General features: G+C 48.2%; 1 protein-coding gene across 2 annotated transcripts in view; it reads right to left on the bottom strand.

Annotated features, from left to right (window-relative positions):
* oca2 (oculocutaneous albinism II) overlaps positions 1-13,699 on the bottom strand; it is an 81,104-nt gene that overhangs the window by 13,230 nt on the left and 54,175 nt on the right. For both annotated transcript variants that reach the window (XM_085398419.1, XM_085398417.1), the window contains exons 19-22: positions 12,250-12,377; positions 11,602-11,661; positions 10,755-10,859; positions 3,404-3,497 (exon numbers count right to left, since the gene is read on the bottom strand). In XM_085398419.1, the coding sequence (XP_085254545.1) occupies positions 3,404-3,497; positions 10,755-10,859; positions 11,602-11,661; positions 12,250-12,377 (387 nt within the window). The remainder of the gene's footprint in view (positions 1-3,403; positions 3,498-10,754; positions 10,860-11,601; positions 11,662-12,249; positions 12,378-13,699) is intronic.

The raw sequence follows: 13,699 nt of genomic DNA, 5'->3' as shown, positions 1-13,699 counted from the left end.
AAAAGACGCTGGGATGCTAAGGTTACTGCCCTTCCATTGGAAGTGGGTGACAGAGTCCTGGTAAGGAATCTGAGCCTAAGAAAGAAACACAAAATCTCTGATAAGTGGGAGCCTATTGTGCACATCGTTGTTAAGCAGACGGATGAGTCTATCCCGGTTTATGTGATTAGGCCAGAGGATGCAGAGGGCAGAGAGCGAGTTCTGCATCGTGACATGCTTCTTCCCTGTGGGTTCCTACCGGTTAACCTGCAATGTGACAGTCAGGATGTGCTAACCAGTTCGGTTCAACCTCTCATGAGAGCGGATGCAGGGAGCAACACAGAAGAAACTCGGCTGGAGGAGGAGTTTGGGCAAGACGAGGAAATAAACTTTACATCCAGCCAATTTCCTGACAATGACTTGTTGGCGGATCAAAGGGATGTTCTGGGAGAACAGGAGGCGTCCCAGCCACAGTATCCTCTGAATCCTGGGGCACCTGAATTCATTGTAGATCTGACAGGATCGGAGACAGCAAACGATGAGGAGGTGCTCAGCCCAGCCCCAACATGTGGTAGGCCACAAAGGAGGAGAGTGCCACCAGCTTATCTCAGTGACTATCAGGTCGGCTACAAAGTCGATTGTAAGCATCACAGTTTCAATGTGCCGATGACACTTGCATTGCTCAATAACTTTTTCCTGTCATTACAACAACAGATTGCTGGGTTAGTGCAATCTCTGTCGGGTGATAGTGACGGGGACGTCACACTTTAAGCAGGGGTGGATGTAACCCAGTGTTAATTTGGTTATCTGATATTGTGTGATATTCAGTATATATGTATATACCTATATTGGGTGTTATAAAATGTTCTTCAATGATTTTGAGTTTTTTTTTTATTGCTATTGGTTTGCGGCTGCTTTACGACAGTCGACTGTGGTAGTACATCCTAGCGGGAGGGGCTATGAGCTCACGTGGCTTGTAGCTGTGCCAGAGAGCAAGCTGGGGTGAGCTAGCGGGGAATATCGCCTTCTGCAGTAGCCTTGAAAAGGACTATTGTTCGTTCTCCTGCCAGACGCTTCGCTGCTGTGCTGCCTTACTGCTGTGCTGCCTCGCTGCTGTGCTGCCTTACTACTGTGCTGCCTTACTGGTGCCATTAAAGGACAAGCGGCCGCCATCCCTTCATCCATCCGGACCTTGATTATTTGGACCGAAGTACTCACACACACGCCCGCACTCAGTGCCATACACTCTCTTTATTTTGCTGGCCAGCTAATACCATTTGTTGTTTTTTTTGTTTTTTTTGTTTGCATTCACAAAGACTATCCAAAGACATTTGGACCCTAAATAAATTGTCCTCTGCTGTTATCCATATTGCTTCACTCATTCTTTGGTGAGTAGACGTATTGGTTACATTTACACTGGCTGCCTGTCCGTCAGAGGATAGACTTTAAAGTTCTGATGCTGGTCTATAAAGCTCTGAATGGTTTAGGACCAAAATACATCAGTGACCTCCTGACGCAGTATGAACCTTCCAGATCCCTCAGGTCATCTGGATCCGTTTTTTTATCAGTTCCCAGAGTCAGAACCAGACACGGAGAAGCTGCATTCAGCTTTTATGCTCCATATATCTGGAACAAACTCCCAGAAAGCCTCAGATCAGCTGAAACACTCAGTTTATTTAATTCTCAGCTGCATTTGAATAAAACACCAAATCCACACTTTTAAGCTTAAAATTCAAAACTTATATTTTAACTACTGATTTTATCTACTGTTTTTTTGTTTTGTGTTTTTTCTCTGTAATCAATTTTAAATCGTGCTTTTTATTGTTTTTGTTTTTTAATGTCTCTGTAAAGCACTTTGAATCACCTTGTTGTTGAATTGTGCTATATACATAAACTTGCCTTGCCTTGCCTAAACTGCTTTTTATTACTTCCCAGCAAACAGATAATGCTACAAAGCTGGACGCTCATATTAAACATGGCTAAAGTTGCAAATAAACAGGTCAGTGTCTCTGAAACGCTGCACTGTTTCACATCCTGTTTCAAAAACATTTTGTTTTCTATTCTTGGATCTGATTGGCATTAAATGGAGGGTCTCTCTTTGTACGGTTACAGAAGAAGCTCTGCTCTGATCACAGCACGCCCACCCACCTGCTCAGTCTGACTCAGAAATACTTCCATCAGTTTGCTTAAAAACATTTTTGGAGGTTGACCAGAAAAGAAAACTTGAAATACTATGCATTTCCTGAAGAAGTAGAGCCGTGGGTATTAGTTTTCTTTTTCTCAGAAAAAAAACAAAACAGCTAAAGACCAGAAAGTCAGCTTCTGCAATCAGAGCCCACTATGAAGGTGGATCTTTAGCTGATTAATGTTAGAAGATGATGATTTTTTTTTATCTGTAAAGGGAAATGAAGACGAGTTAGAAAAGCACATTTCAGTGATGTGTAAATAACCAATCTCTGAAATGTTTGTCTTGTATTGACACTTGAAACAAATCTCTACTGTAACTACTATTTCAGAATGGGAAATTATGTTTCTCAGTTGGTTTCCTCTACTGCTGCAAGAGGAAGACACACTGCACAGAACCATCACAGCCTGTTTGCAGAAGCTCAATAGAAGTAACAGGAACGTGTGCTTTTAAGGAAGAGAGACCATAAAGAGACAGGATGCTTGTTTTAGGAAGAGAGTGGAGCGAGTGGCTGCATCAGCGTTTAGTAGAAGATGAGTAAGGACTCGTGTTCAACTCGTGCAATGCTGCTCTAGAAGAACCCAATAATAAAAATATAGAGCTGAGCAAAACACAAGTTAACGTAAAGTATTTCATCATTATGAGCATGAGTACTTTACAGTCTTATAATACTGTTGATCACTTTTCTGACTTAATCTCATAAAGCATTGCTTTAACAGTCAGCACGCGTACCCATCCTGCAGTTCAATACTGCCCACATCTCAAAAGGTGTCAGTGTGAGGATGGAGCTTGGCAGGGGCAACATCACACTGCCAGTCGATAAAGACCTGCCACAGTGCAGTTGATTAAACTGAAACACTATGACAGCTCTCTCTCTCCATTTGTGTCCTTCCCATCGGAGCAGAGTCACAGTCGGATGAAGGGCTGGCCACTGGGGCGCAGAATGAGCCTGACTGAGGCGATCTCTGAGAGCCCTGAGGCTGCTCCCACAAAGAGCGCAGCCTGACCTCCCCGGGGAGCGACACAGCTGTACAAAGTGTGGCTGTCACCTGGAGCATATGTTGTCTTCTTCTGGCAGCCGTCATCAATAAAGATCCACACCTTTCAAACAGGGATAAACTATAAAGTCCCTGATGTCTGTGAGGGAGTCTGGAAGGCTGTTGTGTATTTTTCCCAAAACTGACATGCAATGCACTATTTTTATAATACAGCATATGAGGCCCAAGAAGCAATACTTACCACCCAGACAGGCTCCCATAGCCAAAGCAAAGATGAGCGGTTTAACTGGCAGGTTCACATCTGCATCCTGACTCAGGTTGATGAGAACAGGAATCTGCAGAGACAGATTTAAAATCATGAAAACAGCTCTTTCTTGAAATTTTACATACTCTGTTTTTAATATGGCGAAATGTTTTTTTTGCTTTTTTTAACTACAAGAAGGATGTGTGTGTGTGTGTGTGTGTGTGTGTGTGTGTGTGTGTGTGTGTGTGTGTGTGTGTGTACATGTTTAGACACCTTTGTGAGGACAGAAAATTGGGATGTCACTATACTTGTGGGGACCAAGAGTCACCACGAGGCATTTTTGAGGTTCAAAATGTGGTTTTAGTGTCAGGGTTACAATTAGGTTATGTTTAGGCTAAAGGTTAGGCATTCATTTTTGATGTTTAGGGTAAGCGGCTAGGGAAAGCATTATGTCAATTAGATGTCCTCACTAAGATATGAAAGTGTGTGTGTGTGTGTGTGTGTGTGTGTGTGTGTGTGTGTGTGTGTGTGTGTGTGTGTGTGTGTGTGTGTGTGTGTGTGGTTATGACGCAAGTGCTATACAATAACATGTTTATGGACTCCATGATGAATAAAGCCTGACTGTTCTCCTTTTGGAAAAGTATTATTATTTATCTGAATTCTTTCTAATACCCAGCAGGGGGCGACTTCTCCAATGTGAAAGTACATGTATATGAGTGTCATGACCCTGTGCCTTCTCGGCTGACTCTGTATGGCTACAAGTGTTTTTGTTGTGCTGCATCTCTCTCTCTCCCCTGCACTGCGCTCTACCGGGGCGGAGTCATGACGGCTCCAGCCCCTGGCTCGAACACCTGCAAGCAATCATATCACTCACTTCTTAAGGCGGCTGCTGAGAGTGCTTCCTCGCTGGATTATTGTGTAACACTCGTCAGTGTCATCACTTATCTGAGCCTTTTTCTGAGTTTCTGTCGTGCCACTACTTACCTGCCTTTCCTCTCTGTGCCAGGATTCTCGCCAGCCTGAGGACCGCCGTTGGTGAGCTAAAGCCGGAGTCCGAGCTACCTGAGCTTCAGTGGATTTTGTACATAGCCCTCTTCTTCCCGTGCCTGTGCTTCCCGGAGACCCTCTTCCTGTGCCCCCTCACCTGTATATATTCGCACCTGGTGTCTGTGTGTGTAAATAAAACGTGAACTTTAGTGACGGTCTGACTCCGAGTCCCTCCTGAGCCTGACAGAATAATCCAGCCGTCGCTATGGACTCAGCAGACCCAGCCGCAGCAGCGACAGCCCCCATGTCTCTGGAGGAGCTTCTGCACCGACACGAACAAATGCTAGTACGGCTCAGCGGAGACGTGGCGTCTCTAACTCAGGCCTTCGCCCAACGGATTCCACTGGCCGACGATCAGCCTCCTGCGGCTCCTCCCCAGGTAACACACGCTCCTGCCGTCACTGCAGCAGCCACAGCTACTCAGGCTGCTAGCGCGGTAGCTTCAGTAGCCTCCCCGGTTTCGCTGGATAAGCTTTTACCTTCACCTGAGGCTTTTTCTGGGGAGATGGGAAAATGTGCGGGATTTTTGTTGCAGTGTTCCATGCAGTTTCAATTACTGCCTCATGTTTTTGTTTCTGACGGGGTAAAGATCGCTTACGTCACCCAGCTCCTACGTGATCGAGCCCTGGCCTGGGCGCAGGCCCAGCTACAGGCTTGCCCCGGAATGTCTTATGATGACTTCCTGTCTCGCTTCAAGTCGGTGTTTGATAAAGGCTCTAGTACGGAGGCTGCTGGCTATCGTTTGATTAATCTGAAGCAAGGTAGGCGAAGCATGGCTGACTTTTCTGTTTTCTGGACTCTAGCTGCACAGACCAAATGGGGACCTGAGGCCCTGAAGACCACTCTGTTAAATAATATCCGCGAAGAGCTCAAGGATGAGATAATGATGCGGGAGCTTCCTGCTTCTCTAAATGCTTTGATGTCCCTGTGTATTCAGGTGGATGATCGCCTGCGGGCGCGCCAGAGCTCACGAAGACAGCAGTTTCGCGAGCCCCTGGCTTTTCGGGAGCCCCAACCCGACGCACGGGAGGCTAGAGCTTTTGGAACCGAGGAGGTACCTATGCAGCTGGGACGTTCTCGACTCACCCCTGCGGAGCGACAACGCCGGTTTTCCGCGGGTGAGTGTTTGTATTGCGGTCGCAAGGGGCATTACATCTCTGCCTGCCCGGCGCTGGCAAAAGGAGGCGCCCGCCAGTAATTGAGAGGGTACTGGTGGGCGACCTGTCCAGCAACAAGCCTCTTCCCCGTCTCTTGCTGCCTGCTAAACTCACCCTCCGGTCGTTGTCCCATTCCCTCTCTGTGTTAATTGACTCTGGTGCAGAACAGAATTTCATTGATGCGTCGCTAGTCTCCAAGCTCAGCATTGGCACACGACCACTGCCTCATCCTCTCCGCGTGTCCGCCCTGTCTGGTCACCGGTTGCCTGACATAACGCACGTCACCCTACCTGTCACACTCACTCTCTCCGGTAACCACGTTGAGAACGTTTGTTTCTGTGTGTTTAAGGCTCCAGTAACCCCGCTTGTACTAGGTTATCCATGGCTTTCACAACACAACCCACACATCGACTGGAGGAAGGAGCAAGTTATGGGGTGGGGTGTGGGCTGCCACATGACCTGCCTTCGGCCGCCACGCCATCTGCTCCCTCTCCCCCCCCCCCCCCCGGGAAGCCTTCAAAGTCACCAGAGCTGTCTTCGGTTCCTTCCGTCTATCATGACCTCGCAGCAGTTTTTAGTAAGGATGAGGCGGGTTCGCTTCCACCACACCGGCCCTATGACTGTGCCATTGATCTTCTCCCTGGGGCGCCTCTCCCCTCTGGCCGCCTCTACAGCCTCACACAGCCCGAAAGGGAAACCATGGAGAGATACGTCAACGACTCTCTGGCTGCTGGGTTAATTCGCCCGTCATCCTCCCCCCGTGGGGGCAGGTTTCTTCTTTGTTGCAAAGAAAGACAAGACGCTCCGGCCATGTATTGATTACCGCGGCCTCAACAAGATCACAGTAAAGAACAAGTACCCTCTTCCCCTCCTTAATTCTGCTTTCGAACTACTCCAGGGGGCCACGGTGTTCAGCAAACTGGACCTGCGAAACGCTTACCACCTGGTGAGGATCCGGGAGGGAGATGAGTGGAAGACCGCTTTCAACACTCATATCGGACACTATGAGTATCTCGTCATGCCCTTTGGCTTAACCAATGCGCCCGCGGTCTTCCAGGCCCTTGTTAACGATGTTCTGAGGGATTTTTATTAATCGATGTGCTTTTGTGTACCTTGATGATATTCTCATTTTCTCTAAGTCCCAGGCGGAGCACGAGAGTCACGTGAGGCAGGTCCTGCAGCGCCTCCTGGAGAACCGGTTGTTCGTGAAAGCGGAGAAATGTGAATTTCACGTTGACACGGTGGCCTTCCTTGGCTATATCATCTCTCAGGGGGATCTCAAACCTGACCCCGAGAAGGTCCGGGCCGTGGTGGACTGGCCTCAACCGCCGAACCGCCAGCAACTCCGACGGTTCCTAGGATTCGCCAACTTCCACCGACGCTTCATAAAGGACTACAGTAAGATCGCCTCACCTCTCACTGCGCTTACCTCTCCCAAAGTTCCTTTTCAGTGGGACCTCTCTGCTCAGGAGGCCTTTTCCCTACTAAAGGAGAAGTTCACTACCGCCCCCATCCTCCGTCAGCCCAACCTCAGGCAACCGTTCGTGGTGGAGGTGGATGCTTCGGACTCTGGAGTGGGAGCAGTTCTGTCTCAACGATTTGAAGGTACGCTCCATCCCTGTGCATTCTTTTCTCGTTGTCTCTCACCCGCAGAACAGAACTACGGCATCGGTGATCGGGAGCTGCTAGCGGTCAAACTGGCCCTGGAGGAGTGGAGGCACTGGCTTGAGGGCGCGGAACACCCGTTCATCGTGTGGACCGACCATAAGAACCTTGAGTACATCCGGTCCGCCAAACGCCTAAATTCACGACAAGCCAGGTGGGCCCTCTTCTTCACAAGATTCAATTTCTCCATCACTTACAGACCAGGGTCGCGCAACGAAGCCCGATGCACTCTCCCGTCAGTTTTCCAGTACGGAAGGAGACTCCGATCCAGAACCGATTCCTCCAGCTACCTGTGTTATTGGAGCTGTCACATGGGAGATCGAAGCTCTCGTGCGCGAGGCCCAGGATACTGACCCCGACCCGGGGACGGGCCCCCCTGGTCGGTTGTTTGTCCCTGCTGCTGTCCGACCTCAGGTACTCCACTGGGGCCACACTGCCCGGTTCACCTGTCATCCAGGAGCCCGCCGCACCATCACCTTCCTCCAGCGGTTTTTCTGGTGGCCCACCTTGGACAAGGACGCCAGGGAGTACGTTATGGCGTGCGCCACGTGTGCCCGGAACAAACGTCCCAACCGACCACCCGCCGGGCTTCTTCAACCACTCCCCACGCCAGGACGGCCATGGTCTCACATAGCGCTGGACTTCGTTACAGGGCTCCCACCGTCATCCGGTAACACCACCATCCTCACTATTGTTGACCGTTTTTCTAAGTCGGCTCATTTCATCGCCCTCCCCAAGCTCCCTACAGCCCTGGAGACCGCCCAGCTGCTCACCACCCACGTCTTCCGGCTTCATGGCATTCCGATGGACATAGTTTCCGACCGGGGACCCCAATTTACCTCTCGGGTTTGGAAGGAGTTCTGCATGCAGATCGGCGCCGCGGTCAGTCTCTCTTCGGGCTTCCACCCTCAGAGCAATGGACAGGCCGAGCGTACCAACCAAGAGCTCGAAGCGGCACTCCGCTGTGTCGTCTCTCTCAACCAGGCCACTTGGAGAGAGCAGCTCCCCTGGATTGAGTACGCCCATAACTGCCTGACCTCTTCAGCCACTGGACTGTCGCCGTTCGAAGCCTCATTGGGCTACCAACCTCCCCTGTTCCCGGCCGTGGAGGGTGAGCATGCCGTCCCATCAGTACAACATCATTTCCGCAGGTGCCGCCGGGCCTGGCGGTCCACCCGAGCCGCTCTGCTGCGGACGGCGGAGCGCAATAGAGAGATCGCTGACCGCCACCGGATCCCTGCGCCTGCCTATACAGTTGGGCAACAGGTATGGCTCTCCTCACGCTTTGTTCCCCTTCGTGCAGAGTCGAAGAAACTTTCCCCGGCCTTCATCGGTCCGTTCGAGATTGAGGCCCTGGTCAATCCGGTATCCGTCCGTCTGAAGCTGCCTCGCAATATGCGTATCCATAATGTTTTCCATGTCTCCCAGGTCAAGCCCGTGCTCTCCAGCCCGTTGTGCCCTCCTTCCGGGCCCCCTCCGCCCGCCCGGCTCGTGGATGGGCAGGAAGTGTTTAACATCACCCGCGTTATGGACTCGCGGGGGCGGGGCGTCCAGTACCTGGTGGACTGGGAGGGCTACGGGCCAGAGGAACGTTCCTGGGTGCCCCGGTCGGCGGTTCTGGCTCCTGGTCTGCTCCGCGAGTTTCACCGGCGGCATCCGGGTAAGCCGGGTGGGTCGCCGAGGGGCTCCCGTTGAGGGGGGGGGGGGTACTGTCATGACCCTGTGCCTTCTCGGCTGACTCTGTATGGCTACAAGTGTTTTTGTTGTGCTGCATCTCTCTCTCTCCCCTGCACTGCGCTCTACCGGGGCGGAGTCATGACGGCTCCAGCCCCTGGCTCGAACACCTGCAAGCAATCATATCACTCACTTCTTAAGGCGGCTGCTGAGAGTGCTTCCTCGCTGGATTATTGTGTAACACTCGTCAGTGTCATCACTTATCTGAGCCTTTTTCTGAGTTTCTGTCGTGCCACTACTTACCTGCCTTTCCTCTCTGTGCCAGGATTCTCGCCAGCCTGAGGACCGCCGTTGGTGAGCTAAAGCCGGAGTCCGAGCTACCTGAGCGTCAGTGGATTTTGTACATAGCCCTCTTCTTCCCGTGCCTGTGCTTCCCGGAGACCCTCTTCCTGTGCCCCCTCACCTGTGTATATATTCGCACCGTGTGTGTGTGTGTGTGTGTGTGTGTGTGTGTGTGTGTGTGAATAAAACGTGAACTTTAGTGACAGTCTGACTCAGAGTCCCTCCTGAGCCTGACAATGAGAGTGTACAAAAGTATGAGAAAACAAACCTACGCCTGAGTTGAGTTAAGGCCTCCATATACCTCTAGTATTTCCTGATAGGATCTTATTTGCTGGTCTTATTCATTATTGTTCATATTTTGAAATATGTACCAGTTTTGACAGCTGCTTTATATCAATCTACATGTCTGCCCCTTGTTAGGGAAGCAGACTTTAAATGTATTTTTGCAGGAATGGGTAAAATAGTTTAAAAAAAAAATGCATTTGAAATGATTATGAACAAACAGTTGGATGTTTTTAAGGAGAATATTTGTTTGTCCTCTTCCGATGTACCTCTTGTTTCGATGCTCTCACTGCAAGATCGGTAATTTTTTTTTATATACAGACATGAGTGAAGTATCAATAGTTTCCTGTAACTCTGGCACAGAAAGCAAATAAGTGTAAATGCAGAACTGTTGCTTTGAAAATGCTTCTAAATTGATTCATTCATACATAAATTTCCTAATCTCAATCACTGCGGACTGAAGGGGGAAAACAAATCTTTCCTCAGCCTCACTCTATTGTGCCAATCAGGACATCTTTCTTCTTATCAGCGGTGCACTGAATTGAAAAGTGACGCGCTTTGAAGTGCTCTTCTTTTCAGGTAGAGCAATTCTTGCATGGACCTGAAACTATGGGCGAAAAAAAAAAAAAACAATCAGAGAAAAGGACATTTTCAAAAAACCCCTTGGACACACTGACTAGTCAAAAAATGTGATGGTTTAATTCTCACAGGCAGCATCTCATTCTGTCAGTGGGATAACGTCTTTCTCCTTTCTCAGTGTCATTTTAATTGAGCACAGAGGCACTCCTCTGAAACATTGATCTCTGCTGAATCTATTAATTTGGGGGGAAAAGACAGCTGACAATAGACGTGGTGAGGCAGTAGCTGTTCAGACAGTTTTTACAGAAATAAACCTCCAATTATGAAATGATTAACACATGTTGAGCCTGTTTTTTTCCTCCCACATCTGATTAATACATAATACAGCCCTAATCCCTGGTTGCATCTCTGCCTGTTATGTATTTTTTAATAAGAACCCCCCTCCCCGAATGATACACACCTTTTAACTTCTGTATCAGCATTTAATTGCTGTAGCTACACATTATAAATCGTCTCTCTTCCATGTCACAGAATCTGCATGTGACTTGTTTGTGTAAGAGTGTGATATGCTGCAGCTGTGATATCAGGCTCAGGGCTCTTACCATGGTGGCAGTGAAGGGAATGTTGTCAATGAGAGAAGAAGCCAGAGCCGAGACCCACATCACCAAGATAATGGCTATAGCCAAGCGCTGGTCTTCTGGCACCGCCTGACAGGGGAGATAAGAGTGACAGATAACTGCTACTTTTATTGCCGCTCACACGCACACACCCTCTCTCCGCCTTCGCTGATTTAAATCAAACACAACAATTATGTTCAATCTCTGACACCGAACCCCTCCTCGGGGAGCAGAAGCTGAGAGGATGAAGCTGTTTGAATGTGTGACACAACCACAGGTGGTGGCTTTGAGTGTTATCTGTGCTGTAGGCGCACAGCGAGGCTGGTTCACCGCATGCGGTGTGATTTGAACCCTCTTCATGGCGACAGTAAGGAAAACAGAGTCTCCTCCTTTATTTCAGCTGTCCTGCAGCCCTACGAAGAGAGAAAGGCCATGCAGCTCTCACAGCATGTTGTCCATGGTTCTGGGACACCGAGTGGGTCACAAACCACAAATAGCACACTACCTGTCATGTGTCATTATTAGGCTCGCAGGGGCCCGCAGTCTAAACACAAGCTGACGTAGCTATTACTGGTGCAATTCTCTGCTAAGAGACACCTCGCTTGCATGACGCACAGAGGCAAGAATATGGGTGAAAATTACTTCAGACCCCTTCAGCTGCCTGCAGGAGTCAGATGCAAAGAAAATAATTGAATTCCGAGCCAGGCAGAACAAAAGGATCGATATGCATGGAATGCAATATCGCATCACCTGTGCCCAATTATCAGCGATGCCAGTCGCACAGAGACCTGAGAGATGACTGTAAAGGTTCAGAATCAAAGGGGAAACTTACTTTTATAAGCAGTGCTGTCTGTTCTCCGATATAGTCAATAAGCTGCAGCTGGGCTAAAGCCTGAAAAGGGAAGAGGAGAAGATTAATAAGGGAAAAAAAAATCAGAAGAGAATCACTTAAAGGTGAGATTAAACCGAAAGAAGAAAAGCAATTTGGTTTCAATTTAGTGGCTATTAAATAGACAGAGACAGATGTATCCTTGTTATCATTCCTGAGATTGAATATTATTCATGTGCTGGTGAGCACTGCTTCACTGACTCTACACTGTGTTGTAGTTTTGCCCACAAAGAGAGAAACAACAAAGCCCTCACTGTGCTGACAGGACACTTTTCTTTGCATCCTTTCATTGAAGCTCATGGGTGAAAATACAGATAATTACTTTGCACATTGCGAGCTGACTGCCAGCTGCACTGTCAATTGAATCTATGCATTGATTCTGTTTTTCCTTAGTGTCCTGTGAAGCTGCTCGTCAGAGCAGACCCCAGCTAAACCTACATTTATCTTTGATCTGGATGCTCTAATTAAAAGTTGTTGTTTGGCATCAGTTCTTAGTTTTCAATGTTCAATTTGTGGTCCAAAATTTCCTTGGAAAAAAATAGAAACAAGCTTTCCGTTAAATGCCAGAAGCTTGGCCTGTATGTTAAATACCTCCATCAAAACGAAGAGGCCGGCAAAAAACAGCAGCGTGGCCCACTCCACTCGGTGCAAGATGATCTCAAAATCCTGAATGTCTGCCAGAACCAAAAGCCAGAGCGCACCCAAGATAGCGATCCAACCTGAGAGAGAACAAGAAACACCATCTGACATCTCCCTTTACAGCAGGAAAACATGTTCATATACATAAAAACTCTGAGCACTGACTAGCAGATTTTCACAGATTTATATTAGCAGATTGCTCACACAGTAAAAAACAAAACCTTTATCACATGTTACACATGCAACCACTGTTTTTAAATATCTATCCATCTATCCATCTAGATAGATAGATAGATAGATAGATAGATAGATAGATAGATAGATAGATAGATAGATAGATGCCATTAATGATTAAAAAAAAGAAACTAGCTGGTCTTCGACTTTCTCTCAAATGGATGAATTTTTATGAAGTTTGATGGATTTGTTTTTAAGGTCCCACCACAGGATTTCAGTCAGGCTGAGGTCTGGACTTTAACTAGACCAGCACCTTGATTCGTTTCTTTTTCAGTCATTCTGTAGAATTTTTGCTGCAGTGCTTGGGATCATTTTCCTGTTTCATGAATCGGTTTAGGCAAGTTTTAGCTGTCAGAAAAATGGCCTCATATTTGATATGAGTTTAGTACACTTTGGTATACAGAGTACTTCTTGGTCAGCGTTTGTAGTGTTTGTGTTTGTCCTGATATCATGTGTTTGGTTTACTTCAAACATGTTGCTGTGCACTATGGACAAAGATCTACACTTGGGCTTCATCTGAAATTGTTCCAGAAGTCGTGTTGTTTGTTTAGATGTAGCTTTGAGAGCCTAAGCCTTGCTGCCATGTTTGTCTTAGAGAGAAGAGGCCTTCTCCTGTCAACTCTTCCAACCAAGCCATACGTGTTCAGTCTTCTTCTAATTGCTCTGGGGCGATCATGGCTCAAGAGTTGGGAGTTCGCCTTGTAATCGGAAGGTTGCCGGTTCGAGCCCCGGCTTGGACAGTCTCGGTCGTTGTGTCCTTGGGCAAGACACTTCACCCGTTGCCTACTGGTGGTGGTCAGAGGGCCCGGTGGCGCCAGTGTCCGGCAGCCTCGCCTCTGTCAGTGCGCCCCAGGGTGGCTGTGGCTACATTGTAGCTTGCCATCACCTGTGTGTGAATGGGTGGATGACAGGTTGTGTAAAGCGCTTTGGGGTCCTTAGGGACTAGAAAAAAGCGCTATACAAATACAGGCCATTTACCATTTTTACCATTTGCTCTGTCGTGGACTTTACCATTTTAAATGGCAACCAGGGCCTGTAGACTCTGCAATTAAACTCTTGGGTTTTTTCCAGTTACTCTGAGCACTGGACAATCTGAGCTTTTTGGTGAATTTATTGGGATGTCCAATTTTTTGGAAAACTGGCAGCTGTCCTGGATAGAATGAGCCTT

Source organism: Rhamphochromis longiceps, linkage group LG23 (genome assembly GCF_057381845.1).
Source record: "Rhamphochromis longiceps isolate RC_006_pf linkage group LG23, R_longiceps_female_GT1.1, whole genome shotgun sequence".
NCBI classification, from domain to species: domain Eukaryota; kingdom Metazoa; phylum Chordata; class Actinopteri; order Cichliformes; family Cichlidae; genus Rhamphochromis; species Rhamphochromis longiceps.
The sequence above is the reverse complement of the archived record's forward strand: the minus strand, read 5'-3'. Positions and strand labels throughout refer to the sequence as shown.